At 39.6% G+C, this 11,936-nt stretch overlaps 2 protein-coding genes across 3 annotated transcripts; both read right to left on the reverse strand.

Annotated features, from left to right (window-relative positions):
- Positions 1–114: 114 nt before the first annotated feature.
- On the reverse strand, positions 115–4,607 carry sdhaf4 (succinate dehydrogenase complex assembly factor 4). Its single transcript, XM_014154012.1, has 3 exons — positions 4,434–4,607; positions 2,252–2,365; positions 115–545 (listed from the first exon to the last, which is right to left on the reverse strand). The coding sequence occupies exons 1-3, from the start codon at positions 4,510–4,512 to the stop codon at positions 436–438; spliced, it is 303 nt and encodes a 100-aa protein (XP_014009487.1). The 5' UTR covers positions 4,513–4,607; the 3' UTR covers positions 115–435.
- An 809-nt stretch (positions 4,608–5,416) lies between these two features.
- Positions 5,417–11,716, reverse strand: LOC106576912 (T-cell leukemia homeobox protein 1-like). 2 transcript variants are annotated; one of them, XM_014154445.2, is made up of 3 exons: positions 10,943–11,716; positions 9,729–9,966; positions 5,417–8,507 (listed from the first exon to the last, which is right to left on the reverse strand). In XM_014154445.2, the coding sequence occupies exons 1-3, from the start codon at positions 11,385–11,387 to the stop codon at positions 8,297–8,299; spliced, it is 894 nt and encodes a 297-aa protein (XP_014009920.2). In that variant the 5' UTR covers positions 11,388–11,716; the 3' UTR covers positions 5,417–8,296. The 2 variants fall into 2 exon arrangements, with proteins under 2 accessions (XP_014009920.2, XP_014009921.2); XM_014154446.2 differs by having other exon boundaries at positions 9,729–9,930; positions 10,943–11,708.
- Between the last annotated feature and the right edge of the window lie 220 nt (positions 11,717–11,936).

An 11,936-nucleotide genomic window follows, 5' to 3' on the forward strand; every position in this document is an offset into this window, starting at 1 on the left:
GTATGACAAAGGTAGTGGAGTGACGAGACATGGGCTAATGTAGGAATACTGACGATCAGAGGCATCAGGCATTGTAGATAACTCTCTTTAATGGGGAATAATTACATGCCAGGGTATTTTCCAGAAATGTTTTATTTTATTCACAACATTCAAATTTCTGTACAGGAAGCAATAACCATGACAAGCATTCACTACGTCATCATCATACATTTCAACAAAGGAACACAATATAAGAGAGACTGTTTTTCAAATTCATACACATGGAGTCTGTTGAACGGTCATCAGATTGTGTCGTTCGGGGGGGAAATAATTATTAAGCCTGATTCCGTATGGTGGACCGTTCCTGGTCTCTTGCACGACAGTCCAAAGATATAGATACATAAGTTATAGCTAAGGTATGTCCACATCGCATGTGTAATATACCAGGTATTGAAACTAGAAGTCGACACAGCGGCCCTTCCTCTCCCAGTCCCCGTAGCGTGTGGGCTCTGGGCCCCGTGGCCCCCCCTGCTCCTTTGTGGCTGGGTTCACATCATCAGGGAACTCTGGAAAATCAATGGGGAATAATTACAGTGTGAAAGGCAATGGAGCATCCTAGAAGGTACAGTTGAAGTCGGAAGTTTACATACACTTAGGTTGGAGTCATTAAAACTTGTTTTTCAACCACTCCACAAATTTCTTGTTAACCACCTATAGTTTTGGCAAGTCGTTTAGGACATCTACTTTGTGCATGACACAAGTAATTTTTCCAACAATTGTTTACAGACAGATTATTTCACTTATAATTCACTGTATCACAATTCCAGTGTGTCAGAAGTGTACATACACTTAGTTGACTGTGCCTTAAAACAGCTTGGAAAATTCCATAAAATTATGTCATGGCTTTAGTAGCTTCTGATAGGCTAATTGACATCATTTCAGTCAGTTGGAGGTGTACCTGTGGATGTATTTCAAGGCCTACCTTCAAACTCAGTGCCTCTTTGCTTGACATCATGGGAAACTCAAAAGAAATCAGCCAAGACCTCAGAACAAAAAAATTGTAGACCTCCACAAGTCTGGTTCATCCTTGGGAGCAATTTCCAAATGCCTGAAGGTACCACGTTCATCTGTACAAACAATAGTATGCAAGTATAAACACCATGGGACCACGCAGCCGTCATACCGTTCAGGAAGGAGGCGCGTTCTGTCTCCTAGAGATGAACGTACTTTGGTGCGAAAAGTGCAAATCAATCCCAGAACAGCAGCAAAGGACCTTGTGAAGATTCTGGAGGAAACAGGTACAAAAGTATCTATATCCACAGTAAAATGAGTCCTATATCGACACAACCTGAAAGGCTGCTCAGCAAGGAAGAAGCCACTGCTCCAAAACTGCCATAAAAAAGCCAGACTACAGTTTGCGACTGCACATGGGGACAAAGATCATACTTTTTGGAGAAATGTCCTCTGGTCTGATGAAACAAAAATAGAACTGTTTGGCCATCGTTATGTTTGGAGGAAAAAGGGGGATGCTTGCAAGCCGAAGAACACCATCCCAACCATGAAGCACGGGGGTGGCAGCATCATGTTGTGGGGGTGCTTTGCTGCAGGAGAGACTGGTGCACTTCACAAAATAGATGGCATCATGAGGCAGGAAAATTATGTGGATATATTGAAGCAACATCTCAAGACATCAGTCAAGATGTTAAAGCTTGGTCGCAAATGGGTCTTCCAAATGGACATTGACCCCAAGCATACTTCCAAAGTTGTGGCAAAATGGCTTAAGGACAACAAAGTGAAGGTATTGGAGTGGCCATCACAAAGCCCTGACCTCAATCCTATAGAACATTTGTGGGCAGAACTGAAAAAGCATGTGCCAGCAAGGAGGCCTACAAACCTGACTCAGTTACACCAGCTCTGTCAGGAGGAATAGGCCAAAATTCACCCAACTTATTGTGGGAAGCTTGTGGAAGGCTACCCGAAATGTTTGACCCAAGTTAAACAATTTAAAGGCAATGCTACTAAATACTAATTGAGTGCATTGTAAACTTCTGACCACTGGGAATGTGATGAAAGAAATAAAAGCTGAAATAAATGATTCTCTCTACTATTATTCTGACATTTCACATTCTTAAAATAAAGTGGTGATCCTAACTGAACTAGACAGGGAATTTTTACTAGGATTAAATGTCAGGAATTGTGAAAAACTGAGGTGGCTAAGGTGTATGTAAACTTCCGACTTCAACAGCAACATAGTGAAAATAGTTTATCCTACTTTCAAGGGGATCCTTGGTCTTCTCATCATTCATGTCGAAGCGGCCCTGGGGGGTTTTGGCCTTGCGCAGTGGCTCCTTGTCCTTCACTGCTCCACTGGCTGTCCGCAAGTATCCTTTACACAAGAGAGCCACATCACATCTGATGCATTAGGTCATTCCACCTCAAAAAGCACAAGGAAAAGGATTGACACCCACCATGTCAGATTGTTCTGAAATCGTTTCTGTAGTTAGTAACAGATATGATTAGCATTCCTGAAACATTATTTTGTTGACATATAATTTGATCTCTGAGAAAATAAACTAATTGATTACACTCAAGTTGGCCATTTTAATCTATAGGATTCAGACGTTCAATAAATAAATGGTCCAAATAAGATGTTGGGTACTATATTTATTGAATATGATCTCAATCCTATAAAATGAAAATAGACAATTCGGGTGCAATCAATTAGCGTAATTTCTCCAAGATAAAATGAAAGTTCAACAAAATAATGTTTCAGGAATGCCAATCGTATCTGTCTCTATTCACAGAAACAATCTCAGAACAATCGGAGTTGGTGGGTGTCATTGCTTGCTGAAATTACATTGAAAAACTATTAACAACTTCATACCTCACCTAGAAGATGAATTTGTGTTGACATTTTGACATATCAACACAAAATGATTGGTGGCTTGAGAAGGGTATCAATATCTTGGTAATTTGTAAACAAATTATGTATATGTGACAATGTAGAATCCATAGTTTTGGTCTCTGTTTCCCAGGGTACCCTTTTATTTATGTATTTATTTGCAATAATAACACAACAACAATAACACATTTAAACACAGGGACAATCCAGGGTACATCATAATACTACCAGACAAAGTTTGATTTAACAAGGCATAATTGGGGGATTAATGTGCTTGTGGGAAGCGGGAAACTGAACAGTGTTCAAATCCTCTCTGAATTTCCTACTCCCAGGGTACCCTAATTAGTGGGGAACATGTGAAGAGTATAAAAGTACTTCTTAGATATGTTCAGGTGGGAGCTTAGCCTGAAGGTGTGTCGAGACTGTGGCATCTTTGCTGAGCTGTGCTTGTTTGAGAATCATACTGAATGTTTACAGTGTGGTCGAATTTGTTCAGAAAGTATGTGTTGAGTTTCTCTATCAGTGTTTAGGTCTGGCAATATTCAACATTTTTTTTTTTTTTTTTAAAGATGCACTCTCAAACTATTGTATAATTTCAGGCAGTAGTTTTGAAAGTGGTGCTCACGAGCCAAAACGAGTCCCCGTTTTTTGGGTACTACTCCATCCAATTGTGTACTACATCATCCATTTCGTGTGATATGTTACGACACATTTTCCAATTTGTATGATACGTTACAGATTTGTTGTTCTTAAAGATTCCCGGAGTGCATCTTTAAGTTATGCCACTGCAGTAGCTAGCGAATGCCTAACCTATTCATGGGGTTAGGGTGCCTACACTGCCATATTTCCAGCGCTAGTTTAAGGAAAACAGACAGGAAGATAGCTAATTAATACAGGGACACATCTATCTGCGTCTCTAAAATACCTGTGTGTAAACAGAATATGGAAACCAGACACATGTTGAACTTGTCACAAAAAAAATACTGTAGGCTGCAACTGTTAAAACAGTGTATATTATGTATATATTTAGCATTTGTGAAATTATTTTGATGTGATATGAAAGAGAATCGATTCACGTTTAGATGGAGTATTTGGCTGTCAGAGCCAATTCGCTTGTAAACAGAAAATGTAAGGTCCTTGGACTATAAGGGAGTAACGTTAGGCTCCTTTCGTCCATTATTGGGCTAGCTAATGCCCTTATGCCCCACATGAAAATGCAACGGAATGCATTTGCTCCATAGTTGACATTTTTTAGGGATAGGCACATCAACCTACCTTCCGCTCATCCTTGAGCTTTACCTCAACTGTCACCACAAGTATCCCTGAGTTGATTTCTTTCGTTCTCATGTGTACTTTCCTTATTTATCGTGTGTAGAATTTACTGCATTGTTGAGGAACAGCTTGCAAGTAAGCATTTCACTGTACTGTTTACACCTGCACGTGACAAATAAACGTTGATTTTATGTTGTTTACCTTGCTAACGGTAACTATAGCCATCATGTGCACGCTAAGCCTTGAGACGCAACACTCTTCTTCGAGTTAAGACACGCACCTGTAAAAGCAGATTCCACGAATAACCCTTGGGTCACAAGACGTTTCGATGCAGAAGCGCAGACGCTTAGTAGAGACATGTTGATTGCCGTTAGATACACTCGCTCGTTTAGAAAGATGGTCAAACAGTTATTTACAAAATGTTCTGGTGTTTTGGCAAGCTTTAATGACGTATGAAAAGTCATCATCTTGCGACAGAAATCGAACTTGTAGTAACTACGTATGGTCACCAGGGCGAGCTAAAGTACAGGGTGTGGGTCAATCAGATGGAGCCGAGTCGCCATCACAACACAAACGACCACCACCGGTCCCTGTGTAAGTGCTTTCATCATCATGTCTTCTGGATGCAGAACGTGAGATAATATCACCATGGAGGGATAGTTATCAATGTATGTGGGAAAGTTCACGGGTCTATCATTCTCCTCAAAAAGTGTATACATGTGTGATAAAGTGTATTTTGGTTGACATGACCATTTGTGACATGCACAGGTTGAAAGAACCGAACAATTTGTAAAAAAAAAATAATAATAATAATAATATTTATCATGAGTTAATCTCAGTCTCTCCCTTTCCTTGGATCATTTATCACAAAAGTGTAAAGTGTGATGTAAAGTGTGAAAGAAGTATGGTATAACTTAATCAATCCACCGATCAGTGTTCCTATAGGATCGGGCGGCAGGTAGCCTAGCGGTTAGAACTTTGGACAAGTAACCGAAATGGTTGCTAGATCTAATCCGCAGAGTTGACAAGTTACAAATCTATCGTTCTGCCCCTGAACAAGGAAGTTAACCCACTGTTCCTAGGCTGTCATTGTAAATAAGAATTTGTTCTTAAGTGACTTGACTTGCCTAGTTAAATAAATAGGTTTAGACGAGAAAATAACTTGTTAAAAATTGGGATACAGCAGCTTTCATTTTCTTTTGTGGACATGGTTTTGTCTCATCTTATATGTTAAACAAGGGAACTAATGGAGCCAAATATTTATCAAATACAAAATCATGAATCATTTAATAAAAAAATTTGAACATACAAATTGCCATATTCTGTTCAAGAATATGATTAAACAATGATTGCAGGATAAAGTCTGCAATAGACAATTGATTTTGCATGCAGTTCAAAATGAGAAAAAAAAACTCGCTCCTTTCATCCATTTCAAATTCAGAGACAAAGGCTAAACAATGGCATTGAATGGTACAGTGATTCATCTGTGTGTAAAACCAAGAACAGATTACACTGTAGCTAATTTGACTCATACAATCATTTTCATAGAGCAATAGGATTCATTGCAAATTAATTGTAGCAATTAAGGACATGACAGAGATCGGTTTATTGATATTTATGTTTCAACTTCTTATTGATGATGTTAAGAATATACTGCTTTATTTCCCTGGTGGTGAATAAAAATGCATGGGCTTCTGTGAGTTACTGTGGCAGAATCATACATTACTGTGCCGTAAACAGGATACTAAGCTGTGAGTCCTGGTTAATGCTAATTTGGTGTTTGTGTAGTGATGAATGCATTGCAGCATTACAGATCATAAGGAAGCAAAGCGCAGTGAGATCAAACGTAGAACATGTTTGTGGAAATTTACATATTTCATACGGTACAAAAGAGGGTGAAAAATAATAACAGTAACACAAGAACTGAACATTATTTGTGGCTGTGTCAAGATATACGAATGTTGTTAGATTGTGGAGTTGCAACTGAATTGTGGCAGACAAAACAAACAGTAAACGCTCACTTGGTGGAAATGCAATAACATATTGCATCAGTAATGAAATGCATGCAGGAACTGTATTTGATGGCATAAAACAAGCCAAAATAACTGTAATTTAATAAAACCATAAATAAAGAATACTGATCAAACTAAAACTGAAAAGACTGAGGACAACGAAAAAAAATGGAAGATGTTATGCTTGCTTACATATTAAGCCCTCAATCTGCCGCTCACTGCACTTGTCCACTTCTTTTAAATTTTCAGCCATTTTTACCACCTTTTTCCATTGAGGGCTATGAAAAAACTGAAAGCCATCATGCCTGCTCGGTTTAAGAATTTCAGGAGTTTTGGGAAAGCCACTTAAGTGACGCTGCAGTGCTGATATTTCCGAGTAGATGAGGCAATTCTACCCTACATTCCTTTTTGACCATAGGGAGAGGCCCTGCCCTGGACTAACTCACAAACACACTGTCCTACAGCTGGATACGATCAACTCCACACACACACACACACATACACACACTTTACAGTTGCAATGAACGTTAACTAACACACAAAATACACAGCTGCATACTCCAAAATGTAGACATTCATCATGATCATGCAACCAGTATCAAACACTTCCTGGAAACAGCCATTATAAAGGTCTGGTATTGACTAATAGAGGGCAGGTATATCAGGGATGGTTCCTATAGTCAAAGAGGGTTTTGGTCATCAGTTGTCCCATACACAGCAATGTAGTTCACTCAATGCACTCCATGATGCACGATCATTGGTTTAAAACAAAATATGACAAATACACAAAGTACAACACTGCTGTATTAATTCTTTAAAAAAATATTTCATATGGCCTTATAATTCTAACCTGTCATTATACGTATAAATGGATCAACATAACTGAAATGATTATAGGATTATAGACTACAAGAAAATTGAACGAATAACACCTTATTTTACAGTCATAATTCAGCTGTTTACCTGGTATTTATTAAGAAATTACATCATGTAGTAACAATGGATAGGCTACTTAACGAAAAAACAATACATTTACACTTCAACAAATTCAAGGCCATATTAATATTGCTACCATTGTGCTTGTTTGAAAGACAAAGACAACAAATAATACTGGATAATTATCAGGCAACTGTATAACCTAATTTCTGCAAATACCAGGTAAATAGTAGAGTGCAATAAAGTATAATCCAAATTAGTAAGTGCTTGTGTAATGTGATAAGAGGTAAAAGATAATGAATCATTTATAACAGAAACTTGATGAGGTGGTACATTTCAACCTTTTGTCACGGATTCTTCCCTGTAAAGAGATAAAGGGGCTGCATAACTGCTAAAAGAAATTCATAACCATCGCTATCAATATAAACAGTTGATATATGAGACACAGGCAGGCTAGTGAATCTATACCACCAAATGAATATTTTTTAAACCAATACATTTTTCTTGAATTAGGCCTATTCCTCAAATGATCAGGTATGAATGAATATGTAAAAGTTTTCCTCGAGGAGAAAAGTGCTAAAAGAAGTGCTCACTTATTTGAATCAATCTAGCTATAGTCTTAGTTCATAGTTAGAACTGGATTATGTTTTATTGAAAAATGAATATAAATACAACTGCTAAAAATGTTATCACCTAAAAGCAGGCAGATAAGCTGAACTATTACCCAGTCCTCAAAAAGCACGTTGCTAATGGACTCGTGCATGGCTACAGGAAGATTTTTCCGGGTGGGAGTGCTGAGAAAGAAAATATATCCCCGCGCTAACGACTATTTCTCTCCACTCATACAGGAGTCATTAAGGACCAGTGCACTAATTTGGTGATTTTATATATATTGGTGGTTTTATATATATATATATATACGTATGTATGTGTATGTATATGTATATATGTGTATTTAATTATGATTTATCAGGGGGTGCTGCAGCACTCTCAGCAGCACCCTCAGCACCCCTTACTTCCGGTGGCTATGAGTTCCTTGTTCACTCCATGCTTTCAACCTAAACCTTTTTTGAGGCAGTCAGATAAATCCAGGTCCTCTTGAGTCATACTTTTCAAGTTGATGATCTTAAAAAGTTGTTCGCTATGACTCCACTCACTTTCAAAAAGAAGAGAAAAGAAAAGCGGTCCGAGTTTGTTATTCGCAGGCGGACACGCTGCTGATTCTGGCGGTGTTCTCAGTCCATGGCTGGAGGTTCTGAAGCGCGAACAGGGAGCTGTTATGCAGGCAGAGCGGGTCCGGGTTTGCCGGTTGGTTGATCGTTTTCTGAAAAGCCTCCTGTTGGAGTTGCAGGAGGATCCGGTTGGCCTGCTGTCGCTCTGCTTCTCTCTCCTCAGCTGTCTGCCGCCTGGAACACCGGAGACACAAGAGAGACACCGAGGCATCAGTGGGAAATTCTATCCAAAATAGGCTGCGTCATTATAGATCATAACAAGCCTATGCACATTACATTTTGACGCAAAGTGAATGTCTTCTGGATGAATTTAAACACGTTTATCAAGTATGATTATAGACTATAACAAATTGCTAGACAACATTTACCTAATGTAGGCTAGATTGCTTGGCTAAGCATTATTAACCGATAGGCTAAAAGCTGATATCCAAATGCAAATTTCCCACATATAGTATGACATTTTCACAGCCAACAATAGCCTATGTGAAAATAAATAACGTTTTGTCAATTCGTTTAGTCTTCGTCTGATGTCGCAGAAATGTTTCTTCAGATGTTTCTATTATGTTCTCCCATTGACTTCATACTTACTCTTAGGCCTATATACATAATATTTGTATTCCTTGATTGTTTTGTTGTTTTTTTTTTTCTAAAATCCAATCTCCAGAGATGTATTTAACTTCTTCAGTAGATAGGCCAAGGAAAAGATCCTCTATCTCAAAGCGTAAAATGTGTGGCCAAACAGGCCTTCTCCTTTTATGCACGATATGTTTCATCTGAAAATAGCTTTAAAGACCATTTAAAGAAATGACTGAAATGACATTATTTCGAAAGATTAAAGAAACGTTTCACTTTAAAAGAGTAGACATATAAGGGAAAGCATTATCCTTTAGGTTAGGATAGGATATAGGATATAGTAAGTTGCCACTGAATTGTACTTTAATTTTAAACCACTCATTATAAGAATCACAATAGTTTCCTTGACTGTCGCGAGACAATATTAATTCAATGAATTGCAAAGGTTTGCAATCGAAAACGTCAATAAAAAATACAATTGACGACCTGGGGTAGACTGTAAAATGTTCATTTGAAGCAGGGAGATGGGATTTTTGTATATAGTTTTAACAAATGCACACAATTATTTATCCCATATTCAAGACCGAGTACGCTCAAATGAATTTGCGGCATATAATAGGCCTAGATATAGTTAATATTTGTAAAATCTATCCGTCTCCCAATCTCTTTTTGGTGGGTTTATATAGCCTTCTTGGAGTGTAAATAAATAGCCCATGTTATACATAAAAGCAGCAATTTTGCTAAAACACACACACAAACAAATCATGGAGAGGACACTTTATACCTTAAATGTAATCTACAAATTAGCATCAGTAATCTCACCTCCATTTTGTTCTTCTGTTCTGGAACCATGTTTTGACTTGTGCGTCAGTCATCTTGAGGGCCTTGGCCAAAGCCGCTCGCTCTGCGGAAGCCAGGTACTTCTGTCGGTGAAAGCGTTTCTCCAGCTCGCAGATCTGCAGGCGAGTAAAAGACGTCCGGGGCTTTTTCTTCTTGGGGGGCGTCCGGTTCTGGTACGGGTGACCTACACGACGTGTTACAGTGAGGGGTGAGAGCGCCACTGGATTGGGAGACGGATAGATAGGGGCGAAAGCAAGCAGCAAAATCAGCAAAATAGCAACAACAGCGCAGCGAAGAAAGTTCAAGCAACGTCAGACAGAGAGGGGGCGATTACAGGTTTCAAATAAAGAACTGCAATTCAAATGCTAGGCTAGACCAAACATCCAATTGTTCATAATGCACTCTGATACAGCCCTGGATGATAATATACCCTATTGATTAGGCACCCGCTGTCCAGTCCAAAAACAAGATGATGCAGGTGGGAGGAAAACACTTGATGTTACGTTAATACCACACAGATTCTGGCAGATGCATTATCCAGCCCTTCCGACTGCAGAAACATTTAGTGTAAAAAACAACAACATACAATTAAAAAGCCCCAAATACTATAGCCTATCGTTAAGTGAACTTTTAAAATGTCAGCTTGAAGGATAATTTTTCCTTTTAAATCACCGAGAAATGAGAAACAAGGATGCATAAGATGTTATATTTGTTGTAGCCATTTTTGTAATAATGGAGGGGGCTACATTTCGACTATTTCGATAACATGCAGATGCTATACTTTGATTATCTTTAAATCAACGTTGATTGTAGGTGCTTCTTGTGAGATACATAGACTAGTAACATAAGTCAAATGCATTGGTGTTTATCAACTAAAATGGTATGAAATTACACAGCGTGTTAAGAAGAATCCGTAGTAGACAGCAGTAGACTGATTTATAATCGATTGTTTTCTAAGCTGAGTGCATCAGAAGACAACAACTAAGCCTAAGTGCATTCAATGACCCATTCTATCAGAAACAAAAAGCATGGCAACACACACACACACACACACACACACACACACACACACACACACACACACACACACACACACACACACACACACACACACACACACACACACACACACACACACACACACACACACACACACACACACACTACATTGTATGTGCATTATAGAGATGGTCTACCTGTGAACCTGTCTTTGGTGTATCTTCTGTTACTCTCCATCCAGGGGAATGTAAATCCCGTCAGGTTGTTAATCGAGCCTGGCATCGTGGACATGCCGCAGGGGATGGACGAGTGTCCACTGTTCAGAGGCCGGTGCGCGGGCACACGGATGACTCCAGCTGCGTTAACGTTATTCCCACTGACGTTCATCCCCATGTTCATGTTATAGGTGCCGCTCAGATTGACGACCCCACATGCGTTGCCGTTATATCCAGAGTTGTTGCCGGTGAAGTTACTAGTCATGGTGTTGTAGGCAGTGCTGACGACGCAGCCGAGGCTATAGTCCGGCTCGGGCATCCGACCGCCGAGCATACAGCTTTGGTCCACATTGTTAAGGATGTGGTCGATCCCAAAGCTGATGGGCTCCGCGTGAATGTGCTGGAGATGCGCTCCAATATGATCCATGGCCCCCGCGAGCCCCCCGCGAGGTACAGAGGTGCTCCACGCCGCGCGCCTTATCTTGGACCTTTAAAACGTCTTCAGCTCTCGCTCCAGTCGTTATCTAATATGTGTGTGTGTGGGTGTGTGTGTGTGTGTGCGTGTTTGTGAGAGTGTAAGTGTGTGAGAGTGAGGCTATACTAAAAGCGATTGTCTGTTTTTTTCTTCTTCCCTTTTGGCTCTGGCAGCCTTGCCGACTGGAGTGCAGCATCAATCAAAGTGCCAAATAGGCAGCACGAGATTAAGCCCCATTTTTAGGCCTCGAGACTCAATTGGCTGAAGACACCACCGCGAGGCCAAGCTCATTCAGTGAAAGCTGAGCGCAGGGTCGCATGATCCTCTGGACTTGTGGCAAACATCATAAACACCAGGCGGAGTCTTGTGAAAGTAGGCAATGTTTATATTCTGTATTTTATTAATTTCACCTCATGGTACATTTTTAGAACATCAATTACAAAAAAGGTTTTACGTAACACACAATAACCTAACGTCAATAGGTGCGTGGTCAGCTCCGTG

This window comes from Salmo salar, chromosome ssa18 (genome assembly GCF_905237065.1).
Source record: "Salmo salar chromosome ssa18, Ssal_v3.1, whole genome shotgun sequence".
Lineage (NCBI taxonomy): Eukaryota > Metazoa > Chordata > Actinopteri > Salmoniformes > Salmonidae > Salmo > Salmo salar.

Excerpts from the sequence above, each read along its gene's own strand:
- LOC106576912 (XM_014154445.2), bottom strand. The coding sequence starts at position 11,387 with ATGGATCATATTGGAGCGCATCTCCAGCACATTCACGCGGAGCCCATC. Across the intron at positions 9,967-10,942 it reads CACCAAAGACAGGTTCACAG|TGGCGCTCTCACCCCTCACT; the intron begins GTAGACCATCTC and ends CTCCCAATCCAG. Across the intron at positions 8,508-9,728 it reads AACAGAAGAACAAAATGGAG|GCGGCAGACAGCTGAGGAGA; the intron begins GTGAGATTACTG and ends CCGGTGTTCCAG.
- sdhaf4 (XM_014154012.1), bottom strand. The coding sequence starts at position 4,512 with ATGTCTCTACTAAGCGTCTGCGCTTCTGCATCGAAACGTCTTGTGACC. Across the intron at positions 2,366-4,433 it reads CGTGGAATCTGCTTTTACAG|GATACTTGCGGACAGCCAGT; the intron begins GTGCGTGTCTTA and ends TCTTGTGTAAAG. Across the intron at positions 546-2,251 it reads GACCAAGGATCCCCTTGAAA|AGTTCCCTGATGATGTGAAC; the intron begins GTAGGATAAACT and ends TTGATTTTCCAG.